Source organism: Hemiscyllium ocellatum, chromosome 23 (genome assembly GCF_020745735.1).
Source record: "Hemiscyllium ocellatum isolate sHemOce1 chromosome 23, sHemOce1.pat.X.cur, whole genome shotgun sequence".
Classification (NCBI taxonomy): domain Eukaryota; kingdom Metazoa; phylum Chordata; class Chondrichthyes; order Orectolobiformes; family Hemiscylliidae; genus Hemiscyllium; species Hemiscyllium ocellatum.
In genome coordinates this window covers 56702267-56722226 of record NC_083423.1, presented here as the reverse complement: position 1 = coordinate 56722226, position 19960 = coordinate 56702267, and the positions used below count along the sequence as shown (strand labels likewise).

Genomic DNA, 19960 nt, shown 5'->3' with positions numbered 1-19960 from the left:
ATGCTGGGACATTCATTCCCTGAGGTTGGGGCTTCTAGGACAGGAGTAGGTGGGGTGCAGTTTTAGGAGAAAGTGTTGATAATCCCATAAGCCTCATTCACTCGTCCTGTGACCAAAAATAATTGTGAACAATCTCCATCAGCTTAGCCTGCTCTTAGTCCTCCAGTTAGAATTGTTCTGAATGAGGGGTCAAAGTTGTCTTTGTGAATGGGGATGTCTGTGTGTGGGAGGTGTCTCTATGACGGTAGTTTTCTCTTATTCACTCATGTTCATGGGCATCACTGGCTGGCCAGCATTTACTGCCCATTCCTTGTTCCCCTTGAGAAGATGGTGGTGAGTTTCTTAACTACTGCAGTCCATGTGCTATAAGTAGACTCACAATGGGGAGGGCATTCCAGGATTTGGAGCCAGCGACAGTGAAGGAATGGTGATATATTTCCAAGTCAGGATGGTAAGTGGCTTGGAGGGGAACTTGCATGTGGTGGCGTTCCCATGTAGTACTTGCCCTTGTCCTTCTAGATGGAAGTGGTCATGGATTTGGAAGGTGCTGTCTAAGGATCAGTGTCAAATTTCTGCAGTGCATCTTATAGATAGATCCTCAGTAGCAGCAGTGTGTACTGTCGTGGAGGGAGTGTATTTTTATGGATGTGATGCCAATCAAACAGGCTGTTTTGTCCTTGATGGTGTCAAGCTTCTTGAGTGTTGCTGGAGCTGCACTCAAACAGGCAAGTGGGGAGTATTCGATCACACTCCTGAGTTTTATCTTGTTGACAGGCTGTGGGGAGTCAGGAGGTCAGTTACTCACTGCAGTATTCCTAGCCTCTAACCTGCTCTTACAGTTACACTATTTATGTGGTAAATCCAGTTGAGTTTCTGGTCAATGGTAATCCCCAAAATGTTGATATTAAGGAATTCTGGGTAATCCAAGATGGAGGACGGGAAAAATTTTCTGGCTGTAACAGCTGGTCCTTTCTTTTTTGAGGTATTTTAGGTGTTGGAGGTGATTTCCTCAAATTCCTGGAGCAGCAATTACTGTTTTATATGCTGTTGCATTGTTTTGGAACTTCTGGGGGGAAAAAAGTCAAAACAACAGCAGTTTTAAAAGGGAGAAGAACAGAAAAGGAAGCACATGGTATGGTCAGTGCAGGAGAAAGAGAGAGAGCGAGAGAGAAACTGACACCAGAGTGAACCTGCACATCACTATCTTTGCTGTTTGAATTCATGTATTGCTGGACATCAGAGTGTGTCTGGGAAAATTAACAAACAGTGAAATTCACAAACGATCTTGAGGAACTGTTTGGACAAAGTTCACAGCTCAGAATTGAATAAGTTAATTGTTTTAAGTGGCCTACAGAAAATCTGCAGTAGTGAGTGGAGTGGGTTTTTTCTTGATTATATGTTTTTTGAGATATGTCTCTTGATTAAACTTAAAATATAAGCCATAACTATTAATCTAACCTGGGCCAGTATTTTGTAGAGGAATAAGATGGTGTTATTTTCTGGGTCTGTAGATTGTGAAGGAGCAAAAATGGCCTCTAGTAGAGTGATATGTGCTTCTTGTCAGATGTGGGAGTTTAAAGAGAATTTAAGGGTTACTGCAGATTATATCTGCAATAAATGCTGTTGGCTGCGAATCTTATCAGATCGAATGGATCGGTTGAAGAGACAGTTAGAAGCAATGAGGAATTTGCAACAGCAACAGTATGTGATGGATGGCAGTTATAGGAAGGGGAGAAAGTCTCAGATACAGTCACATGGATGGGTTAACTCCAGGAAAGGTAAGAAAGGTAGGCAGCTAGTGCAGGTGTGTTCTGTGGTTATACCCAAATCAAACAAGTTTGCTGTTTTGGAAAATGTAGGGGGTAATGGATTCTCAGGGGAACGTAGCACGAACAGCCAAGTTTCTGGTATTGAGACTGGCTCTAATACAACGAGGGGTACATTGGGTTCCAAGAGATCAATTGTGTTAAGGGATTCTCTAGTCTAAGGTACAGACAGATGTTTCTGTGGCCAGCAGCGAAAAATCAGAATGGTGTGTTGTTTCCCTGGTGCCAGGATCAAGGATGTCTCAGAGAGGGTGCAGAATGTTCTCACAGGGGAGAGGGGCCAGCAAGAGGTCATTGTCCACATTGAAACCAACGATATAGGAAGGGAAAAGGTTGAGATTCCAAAGGGAGATTACAGAGAGTAGGCAGGAATTTAAAAAGGAGGTCCTCGAGAGTAGTAATATCTGGATTACTCCCAGTGCTACGAGCTAGTGAGGACAGGAATAGGAGAATAGAGCAGATGAATGCATGGCTGAGGAGCTGATGTATGGGAGAAGGATTCACATTTTTGGATCATTGGAATCTCTTTTGGGGTAGAAGTGACCTGTACACGAAGGACAGATTGCACCTAAATTGGAAGGGGACTAATATACTAGCAGGGAAATTTGTCGGAGCTGCTTGGGAGCATTTAAACTAGTAAGGTAGGGGGGGGACCCATGGAGAAGTGAGGAAAGAGATCAATCGGAGACTGACACAGTTGAGAACAGAAGCAAGTCAAACAGCGCAGGCAGGGACAAGGTAGGACTAATAAATTAAACTGCATTTATTTCAATGCAAGGGGCCTATAGGGAAGGCAGATGAACTCGGGGCATGGTTAGGAACATGGGACTGGGATATCAAGCAATTACAGAAACTTGACTCAGGGATGGGCAGGACTGGCAGCTTAATGTTCCAGGATACAAATGCTACAGGAAGGATAGAAAGGGAGGCAAGACCGGATGGGGAGTGGCATTTTTGATAAGGGATAGCATTACAGCTGTGCTGAGGGAGGATATTCTTGGGAAGACATCCAGGGAAGTAACTTGGGTGGAACTGAGAAATAAGAAAGGGATGATCACCTTATTAGAATTGTATTATAGATCCCCTAATAGTCAGATGGAAATTGAGAAACAAACTTGTAAGGAGATCTCAGCTATGTAAGAATAATAGGGTGGTTATGGTCAGGGATTTTAACTTTCCAAACATAGGCTGGGATTGCCATAGTGTTAAGGCTTTAGATGGAGAGGAAATTGTTAAGTGCGTACAAGAAAATTTTCTGATTCAGTATGTGGATGTACCTGCTAAAGAAGGTGCAAAACTTGACCTACTCTTGGGAAATAAGGCAGGGCAGGTGACTGAGGTGTCAATGGGGGAGCACTTTGGGGCTAGCGACCATAATTCTATTAGATTTAAAATGGTGATGGAAAAGGATACACCAGATCTAAAAGTTGAAGTTCTAAATTGGAGAAAGGCCAATTTTGACGGTTTTAGGCAAGAACTTTCAAAAGCTGATTGGGGGCAGATGTTCGCAAGTAAAGGGACGGCTGGAAAATGGGAAGCCTTCAGAAATGAGATAACGAGAATCCAGAGAAAGTATATTCCTGTCAGGGTGAAAGGGAAAGCTGGTAAGTATAGGGAATGCTGGATGACTAAAGGAGTTGAGGGTTTGGTTAAGAAAAAGAAGGAAGCATATGTAAAGGTATAGACAGGATAGATCAAGTGAATCCTTAGAGTATAAAGGCAGGAGGAGTATACTTAAGAGGGAATTCGGGAGGGCAAAAAGGGGACATGAGATAGCTTTGGCAAATAGAATCAAGGAGAATCCAAAGGGTTTTTTACAAATACATTCAGGACAAAAGGGTAACTAGGGAGAGAATAGGGCCCCTCAAAGATCAGCAAGGCGGCCTTTGTGTGGAGCTGCAGAAAATGGGGGAGATACTAAACGAGTATTTTGCATTAGTATTTACTGTGGAAAAGGATATGGAAGATATAGACTGTAGGGAAATAGATGGTGACATCTTGCAAGATGTCCATATTACAGAGGAAGAAGTGCTGGATGTCTTGAAACGGGTAAAGGTGGATAAATCCCCAGGACCTGATCAGGTGTACCCTAGAACTTTGTGGGAAGCTAGAGAAGTGATTGCTGGGCCTCTTGCTGAGATATTTATATCATTGATAGTCTCAGGTGAGGTTCCAGAAGACTGGAGGTTGGCTAACGTGGTGCCACTGTTTAAGAAGGGTGGTAAGGACAAGCCAGGGACCTATAGACCAGTGAGCCTGACATCGGTGATGGGCAAGTTGTTGGAGGGAATCCGGAGGGACAGAATGTACACGTATTTGGAAAGCAAAAACCGATTAGGGTTCGTCAACATGGCTTTGTGCGTGGGAAATCGTCTCAAACTTGATTTGAGTTTTTTTGAAGAAGTAATCAAAAGGATTGGTGAGGGCAGAGCGGTAGATGTGATCTATATGGACTTCAGTAAAGTGATCGACAAGGTTCCCCATGGGAGACTGATTAGCAAGGTTAGATCTCACGGAATACTAGCCATTTGGATATAGAACTGGCTCAAAGGTAGAAGACAGGGTGGTGGTGGAGGGTTGTTTTTCACACTGGAGGCCTGTGACCAGTGGAGTGCCACAAGGATCGGTGCTGGGTCCGCTACTTTTATCATTTACATAAATGATTTGGATGTGAGCATAAGAGGTACAGTTAGTAAGTTTGCAGATGACACCAAAATTGGAGGTGTAGTGGACAGCGAAGAAGGTTACCTTGGATTACAACAGGATCTTGACCAGGTGGGCCAATGGGCTGAGAAGTGGCAGATGGAGTTTATTTCAGACAAATGCGAGGTGCTGCATATTGGGAAAGCAAATCTTAGTAGGACTTATACACTTAATGGTAAGATCCTAGGGAGTGTTGCTGAACAAAGACACCTCGGAGTACAGGTTCATAGCTTCTTGAAAGTGGAGTCACAGGTAGATAGGATAGTGAAGAAGGTGTTTGGTATGCTTTCCTTTATTGGTCAGGGTATTGAGTACAGGAGTTGGGAGGTCATGTTGTGACTGTACAGGACATTGGTTAGGCCACTGTTGGAATATTGTGTGCAATTCTGTTCTCCTTCCTATCGGAAAGATGTTGTGAAACTTGAAAGGGTTCAGAAAAGATTTACAAGGATGTTGCTAGGGTTGGAGGATTTGAGCTATAGGGAGAGGCTGAACAGGCTGGGCCTGTTTTCCCTGGAATGTTGGAAGTTGAGGGCTGACCTTATAGGGGTTTACAAAATCATGAGGAGCTTGGATAGGATAAATGGAAAAAGTCTTTTCTCTGGGGTTGAGGAGTCCAGAACTAGAGGGCATAGGTGTAAGGTGAGAGGGGAAGGATATAAAAGAGACCTAAGGGGCAACTTTTTCATGCAGAGGGTGGTACGTGTATAGAATAAGCTGTCAGAGGAAGTGGTGGAGGCGAATACAATTGCAACATTTAAGAGGCATTTGGATGGGTATATGAATAGGAAGGGTTTGGTGGAATATGGGCTGGGTGCTGGTAGGTGAGACTAGATTGGGTTGGGATATCTGGTCAGCATGGACAGGTTGGACCGAAGGGTCTATTTCCATGCTGTACATCTCTATGATTCTATCTGTAAAATCCAAGGTAATTTACAGTGCCAATGTGGATCTGTCTTAGAACATGAGATGTTGTGCAGGATCCAAAGTTATCTCTGTCGATGTTGTAATGTCGGATTGTTGCATGCAGTTACCCTCTCTTCCTGAAAACCTGACAATCTCTAGTGTTTAGCCCAGAGCACGGAGAGTTTTGAAGCCAGCTGACATTAGTGGTCATTAGTTTACACACATCACTGAAACACCAAACATATGTGTGATTCAAGTTAAAAGATCAAGTGCAAATTCCCAAACCCATCAAAGAATGAAACTGCTTCAGGGTGTGGGTCATGAAGGGGGAGTGAAGAATTTGAAAAGAATTTTGAACATGTTACTTCATGCACTGTGGTGATTACACACTCTATATACATTTGGACTCTTTTTGACAACATTGGCAAATACATTTATCACACCGAATGACTCATTCCCATGTTGCTGTGGAGACCGGGCTTCCCGAGTTGTTCAGTTTCAAATCAACTCCTGTCAAGGTATCTTACTTGTGGATGCTAAAAAGATGTCTGGTCCGCCCTGCCCAGCCCAAGCATATTCTCCATGGGGCCTTGAACCTCTGGTCCCATGAGGCCTGAGAACAATGCCTCAGGAGCTTTTCGTGACATGAATTTCTCACCTTTTTAGGTTACTAACTGTGTGGAAACAGGCCCTTCGGCCTAACAAGTCCACACTGACCTGCCGAAGCGTAACCCACCCAGACCCATTCCCTTACATTTACCCCTTCACCTAACACTACGGGCAATTTAGCATGGCCAATTCACCCAACCTGCATTTTTTTTTTGGATTTGTGGGAGGAACCTGGAGCACCCGGAGGGTGTCCACACAGACATTGGGAGAATGTGCAAACTCCACACAGAGAGTCGCCTGAGGCGGGAATTGAAGCCGGGTCTCTGGCGCTGTGAGGTAGTAGTGCTAGCCACTGTGCCACTGTGCCGCCCACTATATGTGGTACGCTCCCAGAGGCACTCTGGCCAGCCCCTACACACCCCCAGTACACCCAGTTCCCCCACGTGTCTCAACTCACATATAATCCGCATTTCCTCCACCCTCCAAAACTTCCACATTCATGGAACCCGGCTAATCCTCCCACTGCCTGCCACGCCTTCCCATTTAACTATCTTCTTCCTTTATTCCATCCTGCATAGCTGACCCCTTCGTAGTGGGTGGGGGTATGTTATTCAAATACATGCGGCATCACACCTCAGCCCAAACCTGTGACATTTTCCAGCAGAGTGTTAGCTGAATGGCAGTCAGCTGTGCAAATGAACCAGGAATTCTGAAGCGAATAAATCGAGAGAGGAGTTGGACATTTTGGCCCCTGAAGCCTATTTTGATGACAACTGTCCTGCCACTGAACTTACTTTTGCTGTCTGAACTGCATGCTCCTTATCATTCTCTTACCAACCCTGAATCACAAAATTGTTAGGGTGCAGGAGAATCGCTAAATGGGCATCACATCTTGACCTCACTCTCCTGCCTAGCTTCTCTAAGCCTCTCTATAAGACTCAATTTAACCTGCCTCCATCAGATCCCTGTGTGAAGCAAGTTTTACTTCTCACATCACCTTGCTTCTTTCGCAAATTGGTTTAAATCTGTGCCCTCTCATTCTTGATCCTTTTATGAGCAGGAGCGATTTCCCAATATCTGCTCTGCCGAGAGCCCTCTACCCAAAACTTCTATCTAATCACCTCTCAGCCTTCTTCTGTCCATGAGAACAGTCCCATCTCCTTTAATCCATTCTCAGAATTGAAGTTTCTCATGCCTGGAACCATTCTTGTGAATTCATTCTGCAATCTCTCTGATGCATTCATATCTATGTTTTAATTTTCATCACCTTCCCACTAGTAGGTCACACTGAGCAATTGATTGAGCCCTTCTTGTTCCCAAGCTCCAGCCAACTCAATTCTGTCCTTTGGAGCCCTCTGAGACATTGGGGCACAGGCAATGTATCTAGATTTCCACTCCCCTTTATTTGTACACAGCAGTGCTTCGTGCTTTCAGCTCAGAATGACCTGGCAGCAATGGTCCCATTGTTCAGGACTGTCCAACCGGGAGAACTCATTTTCTTCCATCTGGCCTGTAATAATTTCACACAACTCTTTATCACCCCGTAGTGCTATACCTTTGAGCCCTTGGGCAAGTTGTATCATCCTACATTGTGATTTAACCATTCCTTTAATTCATTAATTGTATGTGGGCAGGGACACCATTTATTACCCTTCCTAATTCCACAGAAGGCAGTCACAAGTCAACAGTTTGCAGTGGGTCTAGAGTCACATACAGGCCAAATTGGGTAAGGACAGCAGATCTGAAAACGTGTTGCTGGTTAAAGCACAGCAGGTTAGGCAGCATCCAAGGAACAGGGATTTCAACGTTTCGGGCCAGAGCCCTTCATCAGGAATGAGGAGAGGGTGCCAGGCAGGCTAAGATAAAAGGTAGGGAGGAGGGACTTGGGGGAGGGGCGATGGAGATGTGATAGGTGGAAGGAGGTCAAGGTGAGGGTGATAGGCTGGAGTGGGGTGGGGGCGGAGAGGTCAGGAAGAGGATTGCAGGTTAGGAGGGCGGTGCTGAGTTCAAGGGAATCGACTGAGACAAGGTGGGGGGGAGGGGAAATGAGGAAACTGGAGAAATCAGAGTTCATCCCTTGTGGCTGGAGGGTTCTCAGGTGGAAGATGAGGCGCTCTTCCTCCAACCGTCGTGTTGTTATATTTTGGCGATGGAGGAGTCCAAGGACCTGCATGTCTTCGGTGGAGTGGGAGGGAGAGTTAAAGTGTTGAGCCACGGGGTGGTTGGGTTGGTTGGTTCGGGCATCCCAGAGGTGTTCTCTGAAGCGTTCTGCAAGTAGGCGGCCCGTCTCCCCAATATAGAGGAGGCCACATCGGGTGGGGCGGGGCTCAAGGGCAGAGGAGCGGGAAGTGGAGGAGATGCGGTGGAGGGCATCGTCGATCACGTCTGGGGGGAATCTGCGGTCCTTGAAGAAGGAGGCCATCTGGGCTGTACGGTATTGGAACTGGTCCTCCTGGGAGCAGATGCGGCGGAGACGAGGGAATTGGGAATATGGGATGGAGTTTTTACAGGGGGCAGGGTGGGAGGACGTGTAGTCCAGGTAGCTGTGGGAGTCAGTCGGTTTATAGTAGATGGATGTTCCCCCCCCCCCCCCCCCCCCCCAGACATGATCGACGATGCCCTCCACTGCATCTCCTCCACTTCCCGCTCCTCCGCCCTTGAGCCCCGCCCCTCCAACCGCCACCAAGACAGAACCCCACTGGTTCTCACCTACCACCCCACCAACCTCCGTATACAGCGTATCATCTGCCGTCATTTCGCCAACTCCAAATGGACCCCACCACCAGGAATATATTTCCCTCCCCTCCCCTATCAGCGTTCCGCAAAGACCACTCCCTTCGTGACTCCCTCGTCAGGTCCACACCCCCCACCAACCCAACCTCCACTCCCGGCACCTTCCCCTGCAACCGCAGGAAATGCAAAACTTGCGCCCACACCTCCTCCCTTACTTCTTTCCAAGGTCCCAAGGGATCCTTCCATATCCGCCACAAATTCACCTGCACCTCCACACACATCATCTATTGCATCCGCTGCACCCGATGTGGCGTCCTCTATATTGGGGAGACGGGCCGCCTACTTGCAGAACGCTTCAGGGAACACCTGGGATGCCCGAACCAACCACCCCGTGGCTCAACACTTTAACGCTCCCTCCCACATGCAGGTCCTTGGACTCCTCCATCGCCAGAATATAACAACATGACGGTTGGAGAAAGAGCGCCTCATCTTCCGCCTGGGAACCCTCCAGCCACAAGGGATGAACTCGGATTTCTCCAGTTTCCTCATTTCCCCTTCCCCCACCTTGTCTCAGTCGATTCCCTTGAACTCAGCACCGCCCTCCTAACCTGCAATCCTCTTCCTGACCTCTCCGCCCCCACCCCACTCCGGCCTATCACCCTCACCTTGACCTCCTTCCACCTATCACATCTTCATCGTCCCTCCTCCGTACCTTTTATCCTAGCCTGCCTGGCACCCCCTCCTCATTCCTGATGAAGGACTCTGGCCCAAAATGTCGAATTTCCTGTTCCTTGGATGCTGCCTGACCTGCTGTGCTTTAACCAGCAACACATTTTCAGCTCTGATCTCCAGCATCTGCAGACCTCACTTTTTACTTAAGGACAGCAGATCTCCTCCCTTAAAGGGAATGAGTTTTTACAACAATTGACATCATCTCAATTGGACCAGTTTTTAAATTCCAGATTACATTGAATTCAAGTTATGCCACCTGCTGTGGTGGGATTTTAACCCACGTTTCCAGAGTATTAGCCTGGATTACTAATCCTGTGACATTATCACTACACCATCGCCCCAGTGTCTTTCTGTGCCCCAGAGCTGCGCACACTTATACTTGGGCGGATCTGAGCAGGATTCGCACAATGGAAATATGGCGGTCACAAAGCTGTATTTATATAGCATTTGTCATAACCTCTGGTACAGCCAGTTCAGTACCTGAGTAGCATCATCACTGTTGGAAATGGATTTGCCAACTTGTGCATATGATTAGCAGAGTGTGATAATGGCCAGGCAATCCATTTTAGATGTGAGGTGTAGAATTTGATAGGTCACTGTGGAGCAGCCCCCTACCATCCCTTCCCCAACTCTTGGTCAGATACCTTACTCCCTCAATAACATCTACCCTTTAGACTCAAACCTTGAATGTAAGGCACGTCCTGAGAGGCGAAAATGGTACCACTGAGCCGTAGCTGTCTCTTTAAGCCAGATTTTGGAGGGATTCTGTTCTTGGATGAAGCCCTACAAGTAAACATTTTCACAATCCAGTTTACAACACCCTAAACAGGAAACCCATTCAATCACAAAAATGTCACTCCTATCTGCACATCTTTTTCCTTTTTTCCAATTTTATTTCTAAGTTCACTAGCATTAATTAAGATCAGGTTACAGAATCTTACAGCACAGAGGGAGTCTGTTCAGCCCGTTGTGTCTGCGGCTGCTAACTGAAGGAGCTATTGACAGGTCACCCATTCACCTACTCTGGCCCAATAGTTCTGCATTTTCTGCTCCCATTCAAATATTTATCCAATTCCCTGAAGAAAATTACCATCAAACGTGCGTCAGACACTGCATTCCAGATTCAAACTCATTTCCTGTTTGGTCTGGAAGAAATTATCTTCAATCAGTATCCTCTTGTTTTGACTCTTTCCCCCTGGTTTCTCGTGAACACTCAGACCCCTCCTCTTCTGTCCTGTGACAGTTTCTCCAGTCTCTGCACATTACTGGTGGCTACAGAGTCTTTCAAATCCTCAAATATTTTCAAGGCAGAGGTGTGTTCTTCATTACCAAGGGGATGGAAGATTATCAGGAATGTGCAGAATAGAGCTGAGATTCAAATCCTAACAGCCGTGGTCTTATTGAATGGTGGACCAGGTTCAAAGGGCCTACTCATTCCTTATTTATATGTTTGTATGAACACTAGGCCCCCAATCTAGTAAATCAATCACCAAGATCTTGGCTTTCTTGTGCAGCCTCAAACTCTAAAACTGTCTAGATTAGAGCAGTGCTGGAAAAGCACAGCAGGTCACCACTCTAGTCTAGACTCTGATCTCCAACATCTGCAGTCCTCCCTTCTGCCTCGATTGCACTGTGCCCATTGTGGAACAGCATGGACAGTCCAAAACTGGCTCATTCTCCCCAGGTCACCCCAATAGATTGTATTGATCAGTCTTCCATTGGCAAGACTCACTGCAGGAGAAAGTGAGGACTGCAGATGCTGGAGGTCAAAGTCAAAAAGTGTGGTGCTGGTCAGGCAGCATCTGAGGACCAAGAGAGTCAAAGTTTAGAGCATGAGCTCTTCATCAGGAGTGTGGGGGAGGCCCAGGGGGCTGAGAGATAAATGGGAGCAGGATGGGGCTGGGGGCAAGGTAGCTGGGAATCGACAGGTAGATGGAGGTGTGGGGGGGGGTGATAGTGATAGATCGGAATGGAGGATAGAGTGGATAGGTGGGAAGGAAGATGGACAGGTAGGACAGCTCAAAAGGGTGGAGTTGAATTGGAGGGTTGGATCTGGGATAAGATGGGGTGAGGGGAAATTAGGATACTTGTGAAATCAATATTGATCCCGTGTGTTTGGAGGGTCCCAAGGCAGAAGATGAGGCGTCCTTCCTCCATGCATCAGCTAGAATCTGGCGGTGGAGGAGGCCCAGGTCTTGCATGTCCTTGGAGGAGTGGGAGGGAGAATTGAAGTGTTTGGCCACAGGGCGGTGGGGTTGTTTAGTGTGTGTGTGTGTGTGTGTCTCAGAGACATTCTCTGAAACATTCTGCAAGTTCACCCACCAACTTGGCGGCACGATGGCACAGTGGTTAGCACTGCTGCCTCACAGCGCCTGAGACCCGGATTCAATTCCCGACTCAGGCGACTGACTGTGTGGAGTTTGCACGTTCTCCCCGTGTCTGTGTGGGTTTCCTCCGGGTGCTCCGGTTTCCTCCCACAGTCCAAAGATGTGCGGGTCAGGTGAATTGGCCATGCTAAAATTGCCCATAGTGTTAGGTAAGGGGTAAATGTAGGGGTGTGGGTGGGTTGCGCTTCGGCAGGTCAGTGTGGACTTGTTGGGCCGAAGGGCCTGTTTCCACACTGTAAGTAATGTAATCTAATCCAATATAACTCGCCACCGCCCTCTTGAACTGTCCTACCTGTCCATCTTCCTTCCCACCTATCCGCTCCACGTCTGCTCTGACCTATCACTATCATCCCCGACCTTCATCTACCTATCACATTCCCAGCTCCCCCCAGCCCCCCCCCGCTTCCGTTTGTCACTCCGCTCCATTGAGCCTCCCCCACATTTCTGATGAAGAGCTTATGCTCAAAATAAAGATCCACTGCAGTCACCAGGGAAATGGGGTCAGAGGGCAGGATCATTTGACCTGTTCAACCCCTGTTTCAATGTCAGGTCGTATCTTATTTTTGTAATAAATCCCTGTAACTGCATTGATAATGGTACTGCCTATATGAGTGTGTGGCACTGTAAATACACGCTCTTGCCCATAGTGAGCCCTGAAGACCAATAGTGGTCTCGATGCAGTGGATCGATGAGGCTGTTGCAAGACAGAAGTGTGACATATCGTGATAGCAGATCTCCTGCTAGAATTAGCCATGAGCAGGACAAGACAGGACAGGCACTCGTTACATTATGAAAGAAGATCCTGAAATTTGTAATGATGTGTTGACAGAAAGCATGCGTAGAAAGTTTTAAATACGTTATTGATATGACCCATGCCGTTCCAGTCGGTTTAATGATCTAATATCTGTCACTCGAGGCAATACCTAACGTCTAATTTAAAACTCTCTGTTGCTTTCATTCCTTAAGCAGCAATTAAACAGCTTGAGTAAATCTTACACTTAAAAGAACGGATAAACATAGGAATGTACAAGCCTGTGATCTGACTGGAGGATTTATCTCCTAATCAAGTCTTGATGCATATGCATATTCATTAGTTGCCATAAAATCTTTATGATAGCAGAATGGGAAGCCATTCAGCCTGTTGAATCCATGCAGAAAAATGCAGTCAGTTTCTACACTACCTGCATAGCCTTCATGTTCATTTTTAAAAATTTATTTCCCTTGACTGCCTGTTTAGTTTCATTTGAAAGCATTGATAATGTCCATCCTCGTGGCCAGAGAGATCCAGATTGTTCCTTCTCACAATGTAAAATAGATCCTCCACAGTGTCGCCCCATAGGCCTCACCCAAAACTGCAATCTCAGTCCTTGCACCAGTCAGCAAACTTTCTTTCTTTACCTCGCAAACATTGTCAGAAGTCACACAACCATAGTCCAACAGGTTTATTCGAAATCACAAGCTTTTGGAGCACTGCCCCTTCGTCAGGTGACTTCACTCTGAAAGCTTATGATTTTGAATAAACCTGTTGGACTATAATGTGGTGTCATGTGACTTCTGACCGTGTCCACCCCAGTCCTACACTGGCTCCATGTCATCGCAAACATTGAATTACTACTCTTAGATGTCAGTTCAAATTGACACATCATTTTCTGTTTTGTTCCCTCCATCACCTTCTCCCTTCTCACTCACAGCACTCCAGGCTCTGTTCCAACCTTGCGGGTTCTGTGCCAACAGGGGTATTGGTTCCTGTCTGATTGAAGGTTCACTTGTGCGATCCTGAAGCTTTGGAGGGCTCTAGCTCAAAAGGCAGTGGAAGCAGACACTTTGAGTAATTTTAAAGTAGAAGTGAGTGGATTCTTGATCAGCATGGGGGTGAAAAGTTATCAGAGATAGACAGGAAAATGAAGTAATCAGATCTTACTGAATCTTACTGAATTGTGGGGCAGACTTGAGGGGCCGAGTGGCCTATTCTGCCTCCTAACCTATATGTTTGTAGGTTTAGAAGTGAGCCTGATTTCAGTTCCTGTTGTCTGATTATTCTTGTGTTTCCCATTGTCCAACAGGTTATATTCCGTGTTCTCTCCCATCCGCACTCTGTGGAAGACCCTTACAGCGTACAAGCCCAGGAGCTGTTGAAAGTCACCAATATCCGAGTGCGTCTTCTCAAACGGCAGTCGTGCCCCTGTCCAAGCCTGGCAGCCAGCCTCAAACCCCAGCGGTTTGCACACTACGCAATCTATGACTTTATCGCAATGGGGAGCTGCTTCTGTAATGGCCACGCTGAGGAGTGTGGGCCCACCGAGAGTTTCAGGCCAGCAAGGGGCAACTTTCAGACAGTGGTAAGTGTAATCACTATTTCCCTGCAGGAGAGAGGCTGCTAATAGGAGCTGTGCCTTGTGAAATAGAATCAGTTCTCGCAGGCTTTGATTTCTATAACTCAGCCCATGTTCTTAGGACATCTTGAAGCACTTTACAAGAATCATGTTACTTTGATGTCGAAGTATTTACCGCACAGATCCAGCCCCATGCAGTCACTCTCACTATGTTTCTACTCCACGTGAGCTTTCTTCCACCTCCCTTTCTTCAAACCCGTCAACATTACCTTCTACTTCTTTCTCCCTCCTATCTTTTATCCAGTTTCCACTTCTCTGCTATTCACATAATAGCAGTAGATTTCTCACTGCTGCCCAGAAAAGATTACTTCGTCAGAATTGTCTGATATACGTTTTAGCAGCTATCTTATATTTGGCCCCTAGTTCTGATCGTGAACTTAAGAACCAGGAGTGGGTGTAGGCCATTTAGCCCCTCTAGCCTGCCCTGCCATTGAACACTATCATGGCTGATTTCAGCTTGGCCTCAATTCCATTTTCCTGCTGCTCCCCATTAACCCATCACTAATTTAAAAATCTGTCCATTTCCCCCTCAAATGTACACTGTGTCCTGGTGTCCATCACACTCTCTTGAGAAGTGAGTTGATGATTATTTGGAGAAGAGTAATTGCTCCTTGTCTGTGTTTGAAATCTGCCCATCCCCTTTAGCCTAAACCTGACTCCAGTGGGAGTCTCTTCTCTGCATCTGCTTTTTTAAACTGTTCAAGATGTTTGTGGTGCCAAGTGGGTAGTGACCCTACCTCTAGGTTTGAAGTTCCAGGTTCAAGTCCTACCTGAGGACTTGTTGGTGATGGGTGATTGTTCATGATGGGCTGAAAATGTGTTGCTGAGAAAGCACAGCAGGTCAGGCAGCATCCAGGGAACAGGAGATTCGACGTTTCGGGCATAAGCCCTTCTTCAGGGCTTATTCCTGAAGAAGGGCTTATGCCCGAAACGTCGAATCTCCTGTTCCCTGGATGCTGCCTGACCTGCTGTGCTTTTCCAGCAACACATTTTCAGCTCTGATCTCCAGCATCTTCAGACCTCACTTTCTCCTCTGTTCATGATGGGGTCAAGGAGCTAATAATCAGCCTAGGAATCCTTTTCCACTTACTCCCCAGAAAGAATATGTTGATGTGCTTAAAATCAATCTTGACCCCCTTCTCCAAGAGGAAAACATTCCTGTGTTTGTCTTAAATGAGACCTCTCAGTTCCAGCTCTGCCCCTTGAAAACTCCTGTGTGCTGAGACAATTTGCATGCAGCACTGATCCCAAACTGAGCTGGTGGTCAACTTGGAGCTGTTAGGTGACAGAGGAACCAGAGAATCTTTGTGGTGCAGATTGAGACTATTCGGTCCATTGAGTTTTGCACTGACCCTTTGAAGAGCATCCTTCCGAGACCCACACTGTTCCAATAACTCTGCATTTTCTTTCCGTGGCTAATCCACCTAGCCTGGAGATCTCTGGGCACCTGGGGCAATTTCACATGGCCAGTCCACCTAACCTGCACATCTTTGGACTGTGGGAGGAAACTGGAGCACACTGACATGGGGAGAAAGTGCAAACTCTACACAGACAGACACCCAATGGTGGAATTGAACCCAGGTCCCTGGCACTGTGAGGCAGCAGTGCTAACCACTGAGCCACCATGCCACCCTGTTGGCCAGTACTCTATACATCAACAGACTCTGATATTAATGCTTAGACAGGACCTTCATCAGACTCCAAATCACTCCCCCAAAGGCTGACATCTGTAGCAATGCACTCCTCCCTCAGCACTGAGATTGCACGATGTATTAGAGCAGTAATCACTCTCTCCCCAACATTGACATCTGTATGTACAGATAACAAACTACCTGTACTGAGAAAAGTCTTCACTGCTCATTATTTCCCAAAAGCTTCCAGTTAAAAACCTGCACTTGCAGAAGTTAATCATTTCAAGTCTCACATTTCAATCACAGAGTTTTGGTTACTTGTCGAATACTTCTTTTCTGAAATCCCATCTGACACCCACCCTCAGTCACCACCACTCACCAATGGATAGTAGGAAGACTCCCCCGTCACCTCCGACCCCTCCTCCATGACTGGATCCTGACTCGGTCAAGAGGAAATGGGCCAGCATGTTTCCTCCTTCCTAACAGTCAGGGACAGTGTGAGATCTCTGCAGTCAGCTCTACACTGGATAGTTTAACATGAGATTTGAAAATACAGATGGCTCAAGATCATAAAGCAGGTACTCTTTCTTCCACTGACATCAGGGCATTACAAACATGAAGAGAAATTGAGATTAAACAAGGCAGATGCAGCAATTACATGGAATTCCCTGGTTGAGAATTTTTCTTGTCTGCTGATCCTTCTCCCCATAAGATCTACTTCCCCCAAAGACAGTTTTTCCTCCAGAGACGTTCTATTCACTTGCTCCAGTTGCCCTGCTCAGAATCCTTCCTCACTATCTCCAACTGCTGTGGAGGTCCCAATGTATCTGCTCAAGATGCCCTGCTTAGTGTCCTCCCTCACCATCACCTCTTTCTGCTGGAGGTCTCAACACAACTGCTCAAGCTGCCCTGCTCGCTGCTGACTGTCACCATCCATCACCTGTTGCGGCTGGTCCCAATACAACTGCTCGGGCCACACTGCTCAGTGCTATCCCTCACATTAGTGCCGGCTCCTACAGGTTCCATGACAATAGCAAAGAGGCTCCTCTCTGTCTGAATGGTTGGCAGGTGTGGGTGGGTCCATGAAGGGCTCATGGGACAAGTGCTCTGCTGTGTTAGGAGACTCCAAAATAATGGACAGAACAACTGCTGGATCTGCTTTTCCACGAACAGGGTAATGCTGAAAAGACAAGGAAAATAGATCATTTGATACCTCCTGTCTCTCAAAAAAACAAGCTCAAAGTGCAAACAAGCCTTGAGAAGTCAGGAGGTGAGTTACTGTCTGCAGTATCCCTGACCTCTGATCTGCTCTTGTAGCCACTGTGTTTAAATGTGAATCCAGTTCCGTTTGTGGTCAGTAGTAACCCCAAGATGTTGATAGACGTGGATTCAGTGATGGTAACATGATTGAAATAAGTGATAGTGGTTAGATTCACGTTCAAGGCCTACTTGAGGACTTGTTGATGATGGATGATTGTTCATGATGAGGCTCAAGGAGCCAATAATCAGCCCAGGAATCCTTTTCTACCTACTGCCCAGAGAGAGTAATGTTGTTGTTGGGTATGGTCATTCTCTGTGACATAGATATTTCCTGCCCCTATCAGGGCCAGCCTGAATGTTGTCCAACACCTCTGCTTACATTTACTAAATATTGAGCCCTCCTTTCCAATGTAGCTACTGGCATCATCATTCATTGTCCCACTCTGGCAGCAAGAGCTAGTGAATAAATCCATCCCGACCTCGGCTATTGTTGTAAACATTGTGACTGGTGCTTTGTTGGCTGTGAGGTAATTCAGGATATCCTGCCTTCCAGCCAATGGGATGCTTTTACTGGAGGAGATGCGACAGCCAGTTTGCACACAGCAAGATCCCATACTAGCAATGTAGTCATGAGTAGATAATCTGATTTAAGTGATATGGGCTGATGGATAAATAAGGCACTGGAGAGAAGGCTCCTGCTCACTCTGGACAGCAGCTGGTCTCTGTAGGAATGGTCTGACTATAAAACAGTGTTCCATATTGACTGAGTAATTGTGGAATGACTAATCGATGGCAATAAGGGAAAGCTGGGAGACAGCAGGAAGCATGTATTATTCCCTCGAATAACATTTTGAGTTAAATGGCTACACTCTTCCTGTAAAGTTTAATATCCTTAATCGGTTTATAGGATTAACCTCACTTCTCTGACATGTAAGGGATCAGATTTTATGTTTGTAACAAGGTTTGTTATTTAGCTTTTGCTTTAAAGAGGCTGGGAGCTGTTTAGAATAAACTCAATTATATTTTACAAAATGCGGGGAAGATAATAATAACACTGTGTTGGTGAGATTAACTCTTTACCACCAGTAGCTAACAAGTCAAAAATCAAAGGGGTTTTAATCTGAAGAAAGGGGAAGCATGAAAACAGTGGCAATTACAGTTTTTAGGAGGATTGTGATATCCTGCCCACACCACGGTCAAAAGAATTTGTGAACTGACCCTTTCCAGTTGGTTGCATCCTGCTATGTACTGTGCAGGTAAAAGGTACTTGTGGGAGGTCATAAACTAAGACTGTCAGAGAGGAGGACCTAGCCTAGACTGCACTCACCACCAACCTCCTCAACCCATAACCATCAGTTGCTAGTAACACCAGTTATGGTCTAAGAGCAGAAGACAAGGAAAAATCTTTTGTTCCTCATTTAATGTACAGACGATTGTGACTGAGTACTGTCAATGGGAATGAGGTTGTAGGTAGAATATTGAGCAATTGTAAACCTCCTGACAGAAAAGGATTGAAACGAGGGCTCAATCAAAATAGCAACAAATGACTCCATGCTCACTGGGCTACCCCTTCTTCTGAATCTTCAATCTTTGATATCACAGACAGTAGATGGGAACCGCAGTTATACTGATGGCAGTGTGAACATGGAAGTACAGTCTGACAGGTACATATCAACTCCAGGTTACTGAAGGAACCAACCACTCTAACTCTGCAAAACACAAGGAGGTGCTAAAACTGCCCGCTGGTGTGGATCAGTTGAAAATGTGTTGCTGGTTAAAGCACAGCAGGTCAGGCAGCATCCAAGGAATAGGAAATTCGACGTTTCGGGCATAAGCCCTTCATCAGGAATGCTTTGTCCTGAGCTGGGGTAGGGCTGATTGCAGGGAATGTAGGTAGCGATGCATGGCTGCAAGGGTGGAGCGGAGGATCCGGAGGGAGGTCTGTTGCTGGAGGCTTCGGATTCGTTGTAGGTACAGGTTGTCTTGGTTGGGTCCAAATTTTGTTGGTCGGAACGTAGTCCGGAGTCCGTGTGGGATCAGTCGGTTCCTTAGGCAGGTGCTGAGGAAGGAGATGTGGCTGTGGTAGCGAGTCTGTTTGAGAACGTGGCTGAAGAGCTTCTGTGCAGAGGAGATGACCTGGGGGGTGCAGTGAGAGAGAGACTCGCTGAAATCCTTGTAGAGGGAGGAAGAGAGCTTCTTCAAGGAAGGCATCCTTGCAAGAGGATTCGCAGTAGGTTAAAATCTTCAGGTAAAAAATGAGGTCTGCAGATGCTGGAGATCACAGTTGAAAATGTGTTGCTGGTTAAAGCACAGCAGGTCAGGCAGCATCCAAGGAACAGGAAATTCGACGTTTCGGGCATAAGCTCTTCATCAGGAATGTTTTTAAGTTTTCCCTGCACATCCACTAATATCATTTATTGTATCCGAGGTCCTGGGCCTCCTTCACCGCCGCTCCCTCACCACCAGACGCCTGGAGGAAGAACGCCTCGTCTTCCGCCTCGGAACACTTCAACCCCAGGGCATCAATGTGGACTTCACCAGCTTCCTCATTTCCCCTTCCCCCTCCTCACCCTCATTCCAAACTTCCAGCTCAGCACTGTCCCCATGACCTGTCCTACCGTTTTGGTGTGGATCACCCGCAGATACTACTCGGAGGGCTTCTATTCGAGAGCTGGGCCTTCATAGTCATGCCACCTTCCAATGCTATGTACAACATCTGTGACAAACAGCTAGTAGGGCTTCTCATAGCTGTCACCATTACACCAATTGCTTATATAAGA

At 46.5% G+C, this 19960-nt stretch overlaps 1 protein-coding gene across 1 annotated transcript in view; it reads left to right on the top strand.

Moving 5' to 3' along the window:
* ntn4 (netrin 4) overlaps positions 1-19960 on the top strand; it is a 60105-nt gene that overhangs the window by 9508 nt on the left and 30637 nt on the right. The window contains exon 3 of the mRNA XM_060843274.1: positions 13960-14235. Coding sequence (XP_060699257.1) covers positions 13960-14235 — 276 coding nt within the window. The remainder of the gene's footprint in view (positions 1-13959; positions 14236-19960) is intronic.